This window comes from Mugil cephalus, chromosome 8 (assembly GCF_022458985.1).
Source record: "Mugil cephalus isolate CIBA_MC_2020 chromosome 8, CIBA_Mcephalus_1.1, whole genome shotgun sequence".
NCBI classification, from domain to species: domain Eukaryota; kingdom Metazoa; phylum Chordata; class Actinopteri; order Mugiliformes; family Mugilidae; genus Mugil; species Mugil cephalus.
Window position 1 is genome coordinate 13063094 of NC_061777.1, and position 16839 is coordinate 13079932.

At 39.8% G+C, this 16839-nt stretch overlaps 4 protein-coding genes across 6 annotated transcripts; 2 read left to right on the plus strand and 2 right to left on the minus strand.

Annotated features, from left to right (window-relative positions):
• Positions 1-515: 515 nt before the first annotated feature.
• LOC125012160 (RILP-like protein 1) lies at positions 516-6668 on the plus strand. Its single transcript, XM_047591935.1, has 8 exons — positions 516-1083; positions 2252-2402; positions 3738-3856; positions 3954-4229; positions 4313-4501; positions 4657-4820; positions 4904-5005; positions 5107-6668. The coding sequence occupies exons 1-8, from the start codon at positions 793-795 to the stop codon at positions 5198-5200; spliced, it is 1386 nt and encodes a 461-aa protein (XP_047447891.1). The 5' UTR covers positions 516-792; the 3' UTR covers positions 5201-6668.
• A 327-nt stretch (positions 6669-6995) lies between these two features.
• On the plus strand, positions 6996-10428 carry rilpl2 (Rab interacting lysosomal protein-like 2). Its single transcript, XM_047591988.1, has 4 exons — positions 6996-7501; positions 7585-7736; positions 9444-9566; positions 10006-10428. Exons 1-4 carry the CDS (start codon positions 7202-7204, stop codon positions 10025-10027), a joined length of 597 nt encoding a protein of 198 aa, XP_047447944.1. The 5' UTR covers positions 6996-7201; the 3' UTR covers positions 10028-10428.
• Positions 10429-10737: 309 nt separating this feature from the next.
• Positions 10738-14075, minus strand: kmt5ab (lysine methyltransferase 5Ab). 3 transcript variants are annotated; one of them, XM_047591958.1, is made up of 8 exons: positions 13930-14075; positions 13610-13713; positions 12618-12741; positions 12181-12373; positions 11985-12072; positions 11837-11896; positions 11563-11753; positions 10738-11303 (listed from the first exon to the last, which is right to left on the minus strand). In XM_047591958.1, exons 1-8 carry the CDS (start codon positions 13937-13939, stop codon positions 11093-11095), a joined length of 981 nt encoding a protein of 326 aa, XP_047447914.1. In that variant the 5' UTR covers positions 13940-14075; the 3' UTR covers positions 10738-11092. The 3 variants fall into 3 exon arrangements, with proteins under 3 accessions (XP_047447914.1, XP_047447913.1, XP_047447915.1); XM_047591957.1 differs by having other exon boundaries at positions 13610-13645; positions 13930-14039; XM_047591959.1 differs by lacking the exon at positions 13610-13713 and having other exon boundaries at positions 13930-14037.
• Positions 14076-15486: 1411 nt separating this feature from the next.
• On the minus strand, positions 15487-16578 carry mtrfr (mitochondrial translation release factor in rescue). Its single transcript, XM_047591992.1, has 2 exons — positions 16176-16578; positions 15487-15892 (listed from the first exon to the last, which is right to left on the minus strand). Exons 1-2 carry the CDS (start codon positions 16452-16454, stop codon positions 15662-15664), a joined length of 510 nt encoding a protein of 169 aa, XP_047447948.1. The 5' UTR covers positions 16455-16578; the 3' UTR covers positions 15487-15661.
• Positions 16579-16839: the final 261 nt, after the last annotated feature.

Consider the following 16839-nt stretch of genomic DNA (forward strand, 5'->3'; position numbering starts at 1 on the left):
TGAAGCTTTTTTTAGGTACATGTTCAGTGTTTTTCTCAATCTCATACAAACATCTGGATAAAGAGAATTGTTTTTTTATGTGTGTATTTTTTTGAGGCCAGCTGAATTTAACTGCAGCGGACTGATAACTCATTCTATATTTGAATAGTTTTTGTTAAGTGAAATTTCCTGCTCTTGATATTCCTGCAAGTATCTTAATACATTGGTAATATTTAAGTAAATTATTTTACGACATAGTATGCATAGCTTATTATAGCCTGTCTCTAACGTGCCATGTAGGGTTGGGATATTTTAAAAGCTAAATGATGGGCACAGACGGTAAATATCATGACATGCGCAGTAGGACTTGGATGGAAGTCTGCTGCCGCCTTCAGGAGGAGTTGTAAACATTTTTAAACCAGGTGTCGAACATCAACTGCTTTGCCATTTTTATGATATGCAGTGTGTCGCAACATTACAGACACTTTTATCAAGTATATACTGTCCACTATAGCACAAAGTAGCACATTGTTAACCTGGTAGGTATCGGTGGTGTTTTATATGGAGGCGTTTACCGGTATCGGTATGGTCGAATTGAACATTTACGAGTTTACGCGGTGACTGTGAACGCAGCACCAGAGGCAACAGTTTAGTTTGTACTGTCAACAAACACTTTGGCGCCGTGGTCTCTCACACCCTTCACGCAAAGTTGTATAAACAAGTTTTTCTACCGCCAATGTGAGTCTACTCCAAGCGCCAGAGGAAGCAGAGATATGCTGAATATTAGAGGTGTCAATAAAGCAGAGGACAGACATGGAAACCCGCGTTGTCCCAGCGCTGGACAGACCCGCCGCGGAGCTGACTGTCGTGGACGTGTACGACATAGCGGCGGTGCTGGGGCAGGAGTTTGAGCGGATCATAGACCGGTTCGGCTGCGAGTCCCTGGTCGGGTTGGTGCCCCGCGTGGTGCGGGTCCTGGAGTTGCTGGAGGCGCTGGTGAGCCGCGGAGCCGCGGGACAGGAGGCCGAGGAGCTGCGCAGGGAGCTGGACAGGTTGCGTCAGGAGCGCAGCGACAGATATGAGCAGGAGAGGAAGCACCAGAGGGTGAGAGGAGGCCAGTTCATTAGGTACACTGGTGAAATCTAATACAGTCTGATATTACTGTCCTGCACTAGGTTAGTTATGACTCGTATAATGTTCACTTTATACTAAAACGGGGTAAGAAAGGTGGCACTTCAATTGTAGGATCATATGATCTTGTTTATTTTTTTATTTAATGGGATCCTCATTAGTCATCACTCTATTATTGGAGCAATGACTATTCCTCCTTTGGTCCAACACAGAACCCAGTAACATACAGTACAACTGTACAAAGTAAACACAACAATCCAGAATATGTAAGGTAATCACATACAAAGATAAATTATAACATTCAATGAATTTGCCACAGCATAGACTGCACTAAACAATAAAATGAAAATAGTTACAAAAACAGTTTTCCAACACGTAAAAGCCACATCTTTACAGAAAGAAGAACAGAGAAGACACACAACAAAACAAAAACAGAAAGAAGTCAGACATTATATCACCTTTCTAAAAACAGCTTTCTTAGTTTATTTTTAAAACTTTGGTTTACCAGGGTTAAGAGATGAGGTGGAAGCTCTTTCTACTCGGCCACAGCCCTGTACATCACTGTTCTCCTCGTGGCATTGGTTTGCATTGGCAAAGGTAATGTGAGTCCGTTGTTTACTGCTCGTCTTGTTTTGCGGATGCGTCTGTTATTGGCTTGGGACTGGTTGTGCGTAAAGGCAAATAGGTTGGAGGATGTAGTTTATTAGTAGTCATTTAAAGTAGTTATTTAGCCAAACCACCAGCCTCCAATATAGAAACACAGTGGAATCCACAGCTCTTTTGATTATTTTGAACCGAATTTACTGCAGGGTTGTTATATTGCAATGCATTTCTTTTCACTAGTGTACTTAAGGGACTGGCAAGTGTGTGTATTTTCCTGACTGTCTTTGTGATTGTGTGTCCTTTATCTGGGTCTTTGCCACTACTCCATGTGTATTGTAAACTTTCAAGGTGAGTCAATAAGTAGCGACGGCTCTACAGAAATATTGTCATTCATGTATTTGCGGGCAGGCACCAGTAACAAATGGATAATTATTCTATTATGCACTATTTTTCATATCTACATCACATCTTTAACTAGTTTACTTTAGATTATAAATGTAAAGTTTTCAATCTTTTTTCTCATCTCCTCTGCGTACAGGAGTTGGAGATGGTGGACGACGTATGGCGATTAGAAGTCCAGGACCTGCTCTCTCAAATCAGCCAGCTTCAGGCAGAGAACAAGCGTCTGTCCGTGAGCCTCTCTCTCAAAGAGTCCCCCATCGCAGAGGAAGAGCCGCAGAAACACGAGGGTGAGCAGTCGACAGCTCTCAGCCGGGGTTTGACGGATGGAACTGTTTCAAGATTGTCCGCGAGATAATAAAACATTTATTAGATTATCTCCTCGATAGAATAATGAATTAATACTGTCTGCAGATGATATGCGCGATTAGGCTTAGACTTGTGATTTATGATTATACAATGAGAGATGCTCATGTTTAAGCAGGCTGATTAGATAACATTTTTTTAAAGAACTTACAATAATTCAGTCTCCATGGCCAGATGTTTTTCAGTACCACATCGTCTGGCTTCACTATTTTTTATTTCTTTTTGAATTATACAGATTTTAGGTTTGGAAATAAAAGTGCATTGCAATAGAATTTGTACCCATTATCTGCAGATTGGTGCCTCCTTGTGTGGGTATTATAGTAGTTAGTGATGAGAAAACAAAGAACAATCTATTAAGGCAACATAAAATACACAAGTATGAATAGCATATGCATTGTATATAGTTTATTAGATATAAATTTTTATTATTATTACAATAAAGAGCACACATTGGTCTGTTGCCTTTTAAAGTCTTGTACAGTATCTGATTGACTCCAGATACTAAAATAGTTTGAGTCTTATATGTGTTCTGCTTAGTACAGATTTATTTTGTGCTGATTACAGATTTGACTGTGCTCTGCCTCTTACATATTTACCCAGTGCAGTCACGCTGGGCTGTATATTATATGCTACATGCTTGCAAGGTGAAAAAAAAAAAAAAGTAGGCCGTGAAGAGAGGCATTAGTCAGGAGCTTGTAAAGGAGACTATTTTTGAAGCAGACCAAAATACAGCTCTTGTTTAAAGCTCATGGTGACTGCAGCTATACTTACTGTCAGGGCTTCAACACACACACGCGCGCACACACACACACATGCTGCTTATGAACATAAATGACTGGGTAATGCACTGTGTGATTGGTGTTCTCACTGACACATCATTTGTCTTGTGTCACGCTTCAATAATCCTCAGAAAGTTTTCAGGAGCGTCGCATGCCTTAACTTTTTACACTATCAACGCCTATGTTGTCGTCAGCCAGTTTCTGTTGATTTTGGTGCAGTATCAACTTTGAACACATTAAAGGAAAAATATTCTGAACTCTTTTAGGTGGGGTTTTTAATATTTTAGAGGTTAGATTCAAACAAACTACCTTGGTAATTAAAAAGTTTTATAGCTAATGTGAAAGGAGGTTTAAATGAAAGGATACATGCAACGTGCAAAATATTAATCAGACAAAAAAAACAGCAGATTGTTGATCTTTGCTGGTGTATTGGTCAGTGCTTGTGTGAACATTTCCTCTGTGATCCTGTGGTACTTGCAGGAATGTCAGAGAAAGAAAAACAAGCAATGAAGAAGCTGAAAGATTTAGTGGATAAACAGAGGGATGAAATCCGGGCTAAGGACCGTGAGCTGGCGCTAAGAAACGAGGATGTTGAAGCGGTGAGGACTTAGGCTACGTACGTCATACATGCTGCATACAAAATACTGTCTTCTATCAGAATTAGTGAAATTATAAAACACATTCTCTGTACTACAGCTCCAGATGCAGCAGCATCGGCTGATAAGGATCAACCAGGACCTCCTCCACAGGATAGGTGTGATGGAGGCTCAGGGCAAGACACTGATTCAGCGGAGGGCTGAGCTCGAGGCTGCAGCCCAGGCACAGCACCAGGAGCTCGGGGCTCTGCGGCTGGAGGTCACGAGGCTGAAAAGGGAGCTCCAGGAATGGGAACTAGAGAAAGAACTCTCTGATATAGAAGAGGTCCGGTTTTCAAGATCTGGGATGTTGCCACCGACAACACCACTGATCAGGGTAAGACACAAAGAGCTCATCTTTAACAAACTGGAAACTATAAATACGGTGGCTTAAGTTGTTATTTTGTGTCACAAATCCAGTCTGCAGAAGCAGAGCTTTCTAACTCCTCCGCGCCTAATTCAGTGTGGGCCGAGTGCGGAGGAGACCCGGGCTTCCTGGCAAACTGCTTTGAGCAAGAAAAGAGCATTTCTGTTGTCCCAAGATTAGCAAAGAGAGAGCATAATGTGAAAGAGGGGGACGAAGATGAGGACACGTCGGCATTGTCACTGGTAAAATCTGCTCCATATTACTGCCAATGATAGCAGAGGCTGCTTTAATATAAGACTGTTTACATTAAAAAAAAAACATGGCTATTAAATATTAGATATTGCCTTTGTGTCTATGCTGTGATGAACAAAGGCTCAACGTGTGTTTTTGACTGCAGGGGGGATCAACTGATGCAGAGCCAGAAGAGGAGACAGATAATCTGGAACAGGAGTCGGATAAACCTCGCTTCACCCTTCAGGAGCTGAGGGACGTCCTGCAGGAGAAAAATGAACTCAAAGCCCAAGTTTTTCTTTTACAGGAAGAGCTGGCATATTACAAAAGGTACGATTAGGGTAGATTAGACTCGGTGTTACAACACTTGGATGCAGAAAACAAATGAAATTTACTTCTCCCATGTCTTTCAGTGAAGAGAATGAGGAAGACTTCAGTCCAGTTGCTTGTATTTCGCCACCTCCACCTCATCCTCCAACTTCTACTGATCAGCCTGAATCAGGAATTAGACGCTTGTGAGTTTTTTTTTGCGTAGTATTAATAGCTATTGTTAGAGTGGTTCGATTAAAGTGTGTTTTCTGTCTGACTTTGAGTCTCCATTCTCCTCTCTGGACAGGATCTTCACGGCCATAATGCCAATGGTGGCGGCAGGTTTGATCGGGGACGATCCGACGTTGTTGCCGATACGAAGACTAGTTTCTTTCGTATGACCGTAAATTCAACTTGTTCTTACACTAAAAGTTTTATTTTTTTTTAACCGCAGCATCTCAACAAAAGTTATTTTAAACATGAAACTGTGACGAATCTACTTTACATGATATATTTTGGTTTTTAGTTTCTCATTAGCTGAGTAAGAGCTTTAAATGGACATAAACAGTTCAGAAACGAGACAACTGAGTACACCTCACGCTCGCAGATGCTTTAATGACCTGTCAGAGTTTTGGCTGCATAATGTCATCAAATGCTTCACTCTGTGTGATCTGCCGTAACATTATGACTTGTATGAAGTCACGAACACTGATGATGTTGCTATGATGTAAAATTCTTTGGGAAGCCTGGATAGTGACACCTGGACATCGTTGCAGACCAAGCGCAGCCCCATGGTAAGAGCAAAGAGGGTTGTCTTTGCATCCTGTTACCTGTTATGTTCAGCAGTTAGGTGATGGAACATATACTTCTGACAACTTTCTGTCAGAACCAGCATCGACTCTTTCAGAAGTTTGAGCTGCAGTAGCTCATCCCTTGGATCAGACCACACTAGCCAACAAGCCTTGGCTGTTCATGACTCTGTTGCCAGCTCACCACTGCAGGACCACAAACACTTCAAAAGAGCTGCAGTATTAGATATCACAAAGTTTTTCAAAGTCGCTCAAATCCTTCATCTTACCCGTTTTGTCCTGCTTCTAAAACTTGGAGGTAAAATTTGCTGCGTGATGTCCGACAGTCTGACAGTTGACATTTTGACAAGATAACCAGCGTAATTCACTTCACCTCTGAATGGTCATAATATTATAGTTTGTGCTTCATTTGTTGTAATACTGCACACAATAATGACAGATAGACTAGCAACCGGGTTCCTTATGTTAGAACCACACTACAGACTGTACAGTATCTACCTGGAGACAGTTTCCCAGAGTATAAATTGAGTTTTTGCTCTTCGCCACCTGTTTAACACTCTAAAAAATGATGCATTAGGCCCAGCTGCCGCAAGACCTATAAAATAGACATGTGGCGTGATTTATATCTGTCATGATGTATCTGATGGTAAATTATTGCCCATGTGTTTGCCTTTGGTTTCAGTGTACACTGAATGTGCTACATGACCATGTGCCCCTGTTTTCCATTGAGAGACTGTGTGAGATCCTCGCCTATACAGCTGAAACAGCGTGTTACTGCCAATCAGATGAATACAGGCTGGCACCCACACAAATTCGGCTCTAGTAGGCTCTAGTAGAACATCCCAGACAAGTTTGAAATTGTTTCAAAGTTTGAGTTTGACACTTTTTTAGGTCTCAAAAAGAGGACATGTCTGGGAAAAAGAGGTCATCTGGTATATATACCTATATATATCTATCAGTAATCAGTAAATGTCATAACTATGATTTGTGCCAGACTGATATTGCAAAGTAATGTTTTTTTTTCAGAATATGGAAATAAAGTTTTATTTTAAATTTTTTACATCTTTGGTGTGATTTGATCCAATGCGTGGCTAAGATAATGCTAGAAGTGTCGTATTTATCTTCGATTTTATTTTAATTACATATTATTTTGTGAGGTGTTGTACACTTCAATCAATTAAAAACATGAAATCACGTGCTTTCTCACCTGATTCTGACATGTCCTCCTGATTGAGAGATGTACAGAGAGTGGAAAAGTAAGAAGTTTCACTCATACGCTACTGCGCTCGCTATCTTTTCCATGGCAACGCCACAGCGCCGAGTGAGTTCTCGCGAGTAATACACGATCTTTGTGCTTACCTGTCGCTAGGATACTTTGCCCTCCTCTTCTGTACAGCGAGTCACGGCATTGGCGGCTGAGTGAGTGATGGGGGAAGTGCAAGAGCCTTTGTGGAAGTTAGTTACCTTCGTTCAGTGAAAGTATAGCCGAAGTCAAAAACAGAAAGAAAGCGTCATTTTGAGACGTCATTCGCAGTCGCTGGTGGAGAAAAGTTCACTTTATTCTGGTGCTTTAAGGAGTCGCACGGTTCCGCCATGGACTTTGGTGAAGAGTCGTCGCCCGCTCTGGCTTTCGAGAAGGACGCGTTCGAGCTCACGGTAGAAGATGTGTATGACATTTCTTACGTGATCGGACGAGATTTGTTGAAGATCAGCAGCACGGGCGAAGAAGTGTCAGATCTGCAGTTCAAAATAGTTCGCGTTTTAGAGATGTTTGAGACTTTGGTCAACAAGTACAACTTGTCTCTGGAGGAGCTGAAAATGGAGCGGGACAACCTAAAGGGTGAACTGGACAGGATCATCAAGGAGGGGGCTTCTTCATCCGGACAGGGCACGGTGAGTCCGGCCGTCTGTGTTTCGGGGTCTTCCTCCAGACAGAAACGACTTGTAGATGTACCTTTTCGTGTTTGCCATCACAGCAAACGGCGGGACCCAACCAGCTGGTGGTGGACCTGACGGACCCCAACAGACCACGCTTCACCATGCAGGAGCTGAAGGAGGTCCTGCAGGAGAGGAACCAGCTCAAGTCTCAGCTCATGGTGGCTCAAGAGGAGCTGCAGTTGTATAAGAGGTATAACCAGTCTAAAATCTAAAGTCCACACTTAGATAGGACTCATACCTCACACTGTAAAAGTGTATTATGAGGAAATGCGTTGATAGTGTATTGTAGACTTCTATCTAATATAAGAAATATCAGGGACATACTAGTAGACTAACTGTAACCCTACACCTAATCCAACACTCCTGACATCCCAGTCAACAAACCTGAACTTTACAAGATTTGTAAAAGAAGGATTTATTGGTGCGCTACACTAGATTGTCTGGGTGAGGTAAAGAAGTTTGTTGTTGGGACATTTTAGTAAAGTGGGACAGCGCACAGGTTGTATTTAGGTGCTTAAAAGTGCAAGTCAAGTGTAGGTCAAAGTACACGGCTAAAATCACATGGTGTAACTGTTGTCTACTCTGCATAGAGACTGTGGTTAGAATCAAACAAGAGGTGTATCCACAAAACACAAAAGATAAGAGAAATGACACATGCTCCGAATCAATTTCTTTATAAAGGTGTAACATTTGAATGAATTGTTGTTGATATTGTTGATAGAAATTATTTACACACACACACACACACACACACACACACACACACACACACACACACACACAGTGTACCAACATAAACATATTTCTATTTTCTAATATGGGACACCCTTTAACGGCTGTTGATTAAAGTACAACCTGCTGAAAAAGAGACCTCACATTTGCACTCACTTGCTAAAACATGAGGTACATGAGTGAAAATGAATGCATTCTTTACACCCCTGCACTAAATCTTAGCTTTGTGATTGTTATAATGTTCAGTTTGTGTTGAAACATCGTACGAAAGAAGGTAACTCAACTGTATTATAATTTTGGAGGATGTAGTTTGTGGAGCTGTTAAACTGTGTTGAGTTAAATACAGAATCGTTTCTTTTTTTTTTAAGCCTAGCCCATAAAAAAGGGGTCATCCAAATAATAGAAACATGACATTCATGAAGCTAAGATTTAGTGCAGGGCTGTTACATTAGAATGCTTTTGTTTTCATTAGTGTGCCTAATTATCTGGCAAGTGGCCGTATATCAACAAAGAACCCACAGCCAACTATTAAATCAACAGTGCGGCCCTTTTCAATGATTTCTTTAAACAGACTTCAAGTGCTAATCCTCCACATTCACAGTCATGGTCTTAAGCATCTGTTTGCCGTTGCTGTAGAATTGCGTTGTGTTGTACTGACACATGCTTCTATTATTTTGCCAACCCTATTTCAGTCAGCGGGCCAGACACGTAACAGAGACACTTTAGTGTTTAATTCAATTCAGTTTAACAGCACAAACTACATCCTGCAAAATGATGAACATAGAGTTGAATTACCAGCTTTGTTTCAACATTATAATAGAACATTATAATAGTCACGAAGCTAAGATTTGGCGTAGGACTGTTATATTTGATTGTATTCGTTTTCAGCAGTGTACCTAATGTTTTGGCGACTGAGCGTATATAGAGATAATGATATTTTTTATACCTTTTTCTTATTCTCTGACTCATATCTGCCCTTATTCATAGAATAATACTGTAGTTTTGGATGAAGACAAACGTGACTAATTCGATCTTTTGAAATGTTGCTAAATTGGAAAATGAAATGCTTCCACTCTCGTGAATGTTTTTATTGCTCTACCATTTATATTTAAGTCCTTGCACAAGATGCTGCCAGTGACCATAAACGTGTACTTTTCTCCTGCAGTGGGATTCTGCCACAGGCTGAACCAACCATGGTGGAGGTGGATCTGGAGGCGCCCTCGGCCACAAACATCAGTCCAGCCACGATAAATGACACGAAAGAGGAGAAGACGACCATAGGCAAACTGTGAGTACGAAGCTGATTCACTGGCAAACGTGCGCTCACACAACAGCGTAGTGAAATAAGGGAAATAAAGTGTATTTCTCTGTGGTTATGAACCATATTTAGCTCTACACCTCAAACGGGGAGGATTCAAACATTTTTTTTTCAGCAGCAACCACGTGATTGTGTTTTTGTAAGCAGGCAGAGAGATAGTTCTCACAGCCCGTCTCCTGTCTCCTAATGATATACTTGTGACCGAATGAATTCATGCTCATGCTGAGGATGTTTGTGCGAGCAGTGAATGGGAGACTTTGGAAATTCAGAGTGTGTCTGCTAAACCGCTGCTGTCTGTATTTGCATTGTGCTGCAATTCAGCATTACTCATATTTTCCACGTTCACCCTCCCTACTTGGGAACAAACTGCATGAACTAACTCTGGACCTTTTTTTTTGTGTGTTTTTAGGTTTTCATTCAGACGGAAATGAGACAAAAAAAAAGAGAATATTTCGCAAGAATTGAGGTAGAAGACAAACAGGATTTGTCAGCACAAGTTAACCACTTTTATAATGTTTTTTTTTTTTTATATATATATATAATGTTTATTTGTCAGTCTAACAAGCACCATATTTTGTACTGGTTATCTAAACCTTACATGGTTTGTAGTCATGTGTAGAAGTATGTATGTATTAATATAAGAGAAGAAAACTGTATTATCTAACCAGTGTTGCTCATGTTAAATTCATACTGTCACAGCTGACTGTATGAATGAGTTTGAAATTAGAATTTTTACTTTAAATGAAAACTTAATAATGTTGACCACTCAGATGATAAAGAAAAAGACTCACCTACTTCATAAATGTATGAATAAACTGCTTTTACATTTTGATTTCCGTTTGTATTATCAAAAGGCGTCTGTTATTAAACAGAAGCAAACTGATCACAACTAATGCACACTGACAAAGATTCAGTTATGAGGATTCATGTCCTGTAGCAGGACCGATTTTATGAATGGGCCGGAGTAGAGCGCAAATACTGTATAAGAATTTAATTCACTTCTGGTAAGTTTTTTTTTTTTTTTTGCAAAGTTACAAGTAAGTAAAATTGACAGTCAGCTCAAAAGTGTTGCACATCTTCTAACTAATGTCTAATGTAATGTAGTGCAGGGCCGGAGTGGAGAAATGGTAACAATTCACAGTTGAATTGAAAAGAACATCTGTGTTTTATTCTTCAATTTACAGCATGGGTAATAATTTACAATAGCCAGAATTCATTACAAGAGGAAACCTCCATAGACAATGAAAACTCTCCTTCAACAATGAAAAATCATCTTCAAGTTTACATCCATCTATTGTTTAAGAAAAATATAAAAGCATGATAAAAACTAATTTTCTGCAAAACACCTTCCATAGCTTTAGCCAGCATTTAAAACAAACAAAAAAAGCTCAATAAAAAAAAAAAAAAAAAAAGGCATTTTGAAGACTGTTCAGATACGCCATCTTTCAAATAAGGAGCATCAATTCATCTGAATGTGAACATTTGTAGTTGAGGTTTCAGGATTTGAGCCAGGGGTGTGCCAAGATTGAATCTTTGCTCCGGTCGCCGTAGTCGTACAGCAGCTCTTCCTCTGCTTCGATATCTCTGGAAGCCACCAGGATCAGATGAGGGGTTCCATCGATGGGGTGAAGTCTGGTCTGGCAGTTTCCGTTCTTACTGTGGTTGATCAGTCTCCCAAGACGCTTTGTTTCCTGTGTTGCGTCTACACTGTAACACATTGAAGATAACACGTCAAGATCTTTTACTTTTAAGGCTACTACAAACTTAAGGAAACCTTTAAAATGCGTTAAAAGTAATTTCCTATGAAAGAAATGCAAAATAGGTTCATCTGCTTTTATACAGTACTAATGTTAATCATTTGCATAAAGCAAGTTTGCACATCAGATATATAATGTTTGCCTACTTTCATTGCTTACATATCATTTATTCAAATGACCTTAAGTGTGAGTGGTGTTTCTGAACTTACCAGTAGGTTTTAGATTGATACTGGAAGTAGTACATGTAACAGCCAGTTTCGGGATTCTGAGCGTATTTGGCCTCTCTTGTTTTAGCTTCGGCCAGATCCAGCAGGTCTCCGTGGTACTCCACAACAAAGTCTCCCTTCTTGAAACTCTTCACAGCAAACACTCCTCTCCCTTTTGCTTCCATGTGTTTGACCTGTCAACATGCAAAAATGTCAGTCGATGTAGATGAGACAGCTGGTGACTGCGTACATGCTCATTAAAATCATTAAATGTTACCTGCATTCCTTCCTCGGTGCCATTCTTGATCAGGTCATCGATGTGACTGTGCTCTTCATTCTGGTGACAGGAGGTGGTACAGAGTCAAAGTGTACTCGAGTTGGCATGTCCCTGTAAACAACTTCCTTCCCTCCCTCCCTTTACAAACCTTTAATTCTGATTTTGTTTTTCTATTACTCCGTCTGATGGGATAATAGTCTGTGACCTTTCTGTTTTGGGAAGGTTTGTTCTCCGTCCTGAAAAGAAAGACATGATCAAAGTAATGAGATATTGTGTTTGTGCAACTGGCTGTGAAAGAGCATCTTTCTTCACACGATGGCGACACGCTGGCGACGTGGACTCACTTCTTCGCTCCAGCTTTGCGACCAGTTCTATTCCGAGACTTAGGTGCTGAAGCTTTGCTGCCTGTTGGCCTGGTGGACTCACTTTGCTCCAGTTTGTCATTAGTTTGCTCGCTTTTCCCTTGACTAAGACTAGGCATGTCAGGTTGCTGTTCTTTGGATTCACAGCTGTCAGATTTAGTTTCAGTGGGTACGTCTAAAACAAGGAAGAAACAAAGAATGAAACTGACAGCTGCTCTAAACATTTAGCGTTAATCAAGAGGGTGAGGTTCCTTCAGAAACGCAGTTAAATTGTGTCATAAGACAGGTCAGTGAACACTGTTGCCATTCAAACGTATTGTGGTACACATGGATCTCCTGACCATAGAATAACAAAACATTTAATAGAAATGACAATGGCATTGCAGATTAGACACCCTGTCGTTGTCATTGGTACTCACCTTTTTTTAGCCGTGATGTGTTTGTATTAGTTACATCAGAATCATTTCCTTCCTGGATCAACATACTTGAACCGTCACTCAAAGGGGATCTAGGTTTGCTTGGACTGCACAGACCTCTGATTTTCTGCAATAATAAAAACTATTTCAATTAATTTAACATCACATTGTTTAAGACGGTGTTCAGCATCACATAGCTGTTTAAATATAGAGGCCAGTAGCACATGTGAAGAGACTGCTTAGACTAAACATGTTTTGGACGATTTTAAGCCTTCGGTGGAGAGCCGAATAGTTTCTATGTATAGTTGCATCATCATTTATAAGATCTAAGATTTATGTTATATAAGATGCATGTTTTGGGAACTAAACAGACTCTTACTGGGAAAATACACAACAATGTAGTGATATATTGGCAAACAAATGCAATGATGTTTCTTCATCAGGTTCACAGAAAGATAAATAAATAAATAAATGAATATCATTGCCACAAACTACAAATCCTAGGTAATGGATTATATATGGTTGGTGACAATACTTTTATCTTATCTTTTTGTTCTGGGTTCAACAAGAGGACAAAAATAATTTTCCATATGTGCGGCCATTCAAAGAAAAATTAAAAATAGTGGTTAATTGAGGCATTTAAATGTTGTCACATCTTTTGCAATAGAAAGTAATTACAGCGCCAATTATTTTTGGGTGACAGGGACAGTATGTACATGACCTAAAAATGGAATAGACTTTCTTTCTGCACTAATTAAACCCTTTAAATAGTCTATAGGGGGCGGTGCACAGCTTGGGTCAGATTCAAGAAGCAGATTCAAGAAGCATCCTGCAGAAATATGGCTATAAATTCACTGTGTGACTATGAAATTACTCATAGTCAAGTGAAATTACTACTTGACACAGAATGTGAGGAAGGACGTCCTGCTTAGCAAAAGCTAGTACATTTATAAAGCCAGCCAGTATTCATGTAAAACCAAGAAGCAAAAACATACCTCGTTAGTTGCTGGCTTGTTTTCTTTTGTGTCAGTCTGTGAAGTGAACAGATGTGCAACAGTGTCCTCAGGCTTTTTGTTGGTTCTCAGCACATTTTTCTTCCCTTTATCAACACGGGAATAAATAACGTAAGCACTGTTTTCAATTCCACACAGTGGTGTACATAAACTGCCCATTACCAGCGAGTAAACTGCTTCATGCGTTTAGAGCAAGTCCTTCATTTGCGGTAAACAGCGCTAAAGGTCCGCTATATAACTACTGCTACAGCTTGTGCGACGCAAATTTATGACTCAAACGACAACGCATTAAAATATTTTACCTTTTGCCATTTCAATTTGCAGAATAAAAATCCAAAGACGACGGGGTGTCTCTTAGAAATGCCCTCAGTGTCCTCGGGCTGCTCACTGTACATTTAACATACGGTGGATTTAAAAACGCTACGGCGCCTCTCATTGGCTAGTTCATGCAGGCGGGAGGAGCGCGAGCATGAAAGTACCTCTCCTATTGGTTAGCGCTCTGACGTCACACCAATCCCTCAGGCAAACGCTGGACTCAATAAAAAAACTGCTGTATGCTCCTCGAGTCTGTCATGTAAATTGTCAGCGATATTAAACGGATTAAATGAATCCTAAAACAACCCACAGAAATAAATAATAACTGTAAACAGTGGTAAAGAAAACAATATCTGAGCACAGCTATATGTAGTTGTGACAAGGGGCCATGGTGTAAAGTAATTAGGTACGGTCACTTAGTAACATTTGAGTATTTTCACTTCGTAAAATTATATATTTACTCTACATTTTGGGAGGAAGCATAGTACTTTCTGCTTAGTTACCTTCATTTGGCAATTTAAGTTACTAGTTGCTTCTAAAATCTAGATTTCACACTGTGGATAGCATAAAAATCTCATAAAATGCAACACATTGTTGACGATAAAATCAGTGGTTTCCAGCCTTTTTGGCTTGTGACAAAAATCAGCACGTAGCCGCGGTCAGTCACTTATAAATACCTCCCTCAGACTGTAAATAATTGCACATGGCTCAATTTTAAAATGTTCAAATGATTCAATATGTCACCAAAAAGATGTTTTTAGAGTAGAGTAAAAAAAAAAATTAAATTTGCTCTACAATTAATCACCTCACAGCTCTTTATCTGCGATGTAATGGTAAAAATATCAAATATATAAAGTGGTCCAAAGTAGCCCCACCTTCTGTTACAGACGTAACATGCTGCTTACACATCGATACCAATATTAATAATATAAAGTCATAATCTCTCAGATGGAGCAAATCATGATGGGGAGATTTACAGTGAATACATTGGCTGCTACTTCTTTTTTAGTAAAATAGAAAATATGCAAGACTTCTTTTTTTCCTGAAAATATTTTTTTATATTGCTATATTGGTGCTTTTATATGTGAAGAGGATTTGAATACTTCTTCCCCTGCACAGGAGTGTACCAATTAAACACAACAGACTGTGGCATAGTCTGGAGAGCAGTTAGACAGGTCTTCGTGTACAACGAGGTTTAGGATTGAAGGCTTTTGCTGACATCTAGTGATAAAAAATTATGTTAAACAACAATCCAGTTAAGATTATGCATGCTGCAACTTTAATAATGGTTGTTTTTGTTGTTTGTTTGTTTTTTCCCCCATTTTTATACTCATTTGGGAGAACTGTATTATTATGTAGAAAAACTGAGAATTTAACATAAATGCATGAAAAGAAGAAATTTCCTCAAATGCTTAAAATATGCATACGAGCCAAATTACAACTACACCAACAGCGATGTTCTCAACTTTTTCCCACATTCCCACATTGTGGATCACTTCTGGAGACCAGCATTCAAGCACTAAAAGACGCACAACACATTATCATCATTGTTGGTAGACCACATTTTATTCTCCTCTTTGATCTACTTCACATTGCAACACGTGAATGACAGATTTGTTAATAAAAAGGCTGATAGAGGATGACAGTGATGCTTTCCAGGTTCTGTTATGTAGTCTATGCCGGTAGTTATGTCTTCCATCCATCTTCAACACCAACTTCTTAAATAATGTCATTTCCAGGTTTGGATTCTGAAGTCAAAGCTTCTTTAAATTGCCTTTTCCTCTCCAGATTCTCGTTTGCTTTTTTCCTCTTTTCTTGCTTTCTCACCACAGATTCTTTCTTCTTCACAAGAACTTCACTGAGCTCCCCTTTAGTGGCAACATCAAGCTTCTCTCTCAAGATTTCCCGGGCTCGTTTTCGATTTATATCCACAGATCGCGTCTGGTGGCACTGGAGGAGAAATGGTTAGAAAATCACATTACTGTGGTTGGAAACAAAGAAAAAGTTATCTTGCTGTAGTCTAACTATTTGTGTGAATGCAAAACTCAACTTTTAAATAAGCAAGAAGCCTTAAAAGTGTTCAGGAGAAAAGGAAATGTCATCATAACAGTGCCTAGGCTGTTGATATGATTTACCCAGAGACCTGGCCTCACAAAACCTGATTTTGGTCATTGTTTCACAATTAAAATTCATACTAACAGACCACAACAAATACAAAGACTTCAAGATTCACCTTAACTACAATCCCAGTAGGGATGTGCTTCAACACCACGCAGTTGCTGGTTTTGTTGGTGGCCTGTCCTCCAGGTCCAGATCCTCTTACAAACTGCTCTTCAAGCTCATCCTCAATCAGGACAGGAAGATCTATCAGATCCTTTTTACCGACTGCCAAAACACTTGACAGACCAGCAGGAACCCGCCTTAACAGCGGAGAGATACTTGAAGGACCTCTCCATATGAGCCGACTGGACACACCGTAGATACAGCTGACGAGTGGAACAAGGCCGGACATTACATCACATTTTACTCAGGGTCTCCAGACACAGAAATATACATCCCCTAAAACACATGAAACACTCCCTCACGGTCACGTCGAGCCCTTGTTTGTGCTCAGTCTCGTCTTCCTCGTTTTGCTCAACAATCATCCAATCAGCAGGCGCTATATTCTTCTTCGTGGCCAGAATTGTGGGTGTGTCAAGGCTACACCGCCACTATTAGTCTCTTAGCGGAAAAACAACTAATAAGCTGCAAACATTCTAATTAAATTAGTCTTTTACAAATTTTAAAAAATAAAATTAAGTTCATCTAAAGTATAAAGTGCCCTTTGCTCAGTTTACTGGGTATTTGATACTTTGCGTTCACTTAATATATTTATTTATTCATATACATATACTTAT

What these genes read in the sequence shown, in the direction of transcription:
- LOC125012160 (XM_047591935.1), top strand. Translation starts at nt 793, where the DNA reads ATGGAAACCCGCGTTGTCCCAGCGCTGGACAGACCCGCCGCGGAGCTG. An exon ending in AGGAGAGGAAGCACCAGAGG is followed by an intron (nt 1,084 to 2,251) that starts GTGAGAGGAGGC and finishes CTCTGCGTACAG; the next exon opens with GAGTTGGAGATGGTGGACGA. An exon ending in CGACAACACCACTGATCAGG is followed by an intron (nt 4,230 to 4,312) that starts GTAAGACACAAA and finishes TCACAAATCCAG; the next exon opens with TCTGCAGAAGCAGAGCTTTC.
- rilpl2 (XM_047591988.1), top strand. Translation starts at nt 7,202, where the DNA reads ATGGACTTTGGTGAAGAGTCGTCGCCCGCTCTGGCTTTCGAGAAGGAC. An exon ending in GAGCTGCAGTTGTATAAGAG is followed by an intron (nt 7,737 to 9,443) that starts GTATAACCAGTC and finishes TTTCTCCTGCAG; the next exon opens with TGGGATTCTGCCACAGGCTG. An exon ending in AAGACGACCATAGGCAAACT is followed by an intron (nt 9,567 to 10,005) that starts GTGAGTACGAAG and finishes GTGTGTTTTTAG; the next exon opens with GTTTTCATTCAGACGGAAAT.
- kmt5ab (XM_047591957.1), bottom strand. Translation starts at nt 14,022, where the DNA reads ATGTACAGTGAGCAGCCCGAGGACACTGAGGGCATTTCTAAGAGACAC. An exon ending in CACATCACGGCTAAAAAAAG is followed by an intron (nt 12,374 to 12,617) that starts GTGAGTACCAAT and finishes TCCTTGTTTTAG; the next exon opens with ACGTACCCACTGAAACTAAA. An exon ending in TATCAATCTAAAACCTACTG is followed by an intron (nt 11,304 to 11,562) that starts GTAAGTTCAGAA and finishes AATGTGTTACAG; the next exon opens with TGTAGACGCAACACAGGAAA.
- mtrfr (XM_047591992.1), bottom strand. Translation starts at nt 16,454, where the DNA reads ATGTCCGGCCTTGTTCCACTCGTCAGCTGTATCTACGGTGTGTCCAGT. An exon ending in CTACTGGGATTGTAGTTAAG is followed by an intron (nt 15,893 to 16,175) that starts GTGAATCTTGAA and finishes TTTCTCCTCCAG; the next exon opens with TGCCACCAGACGCGATCTGT.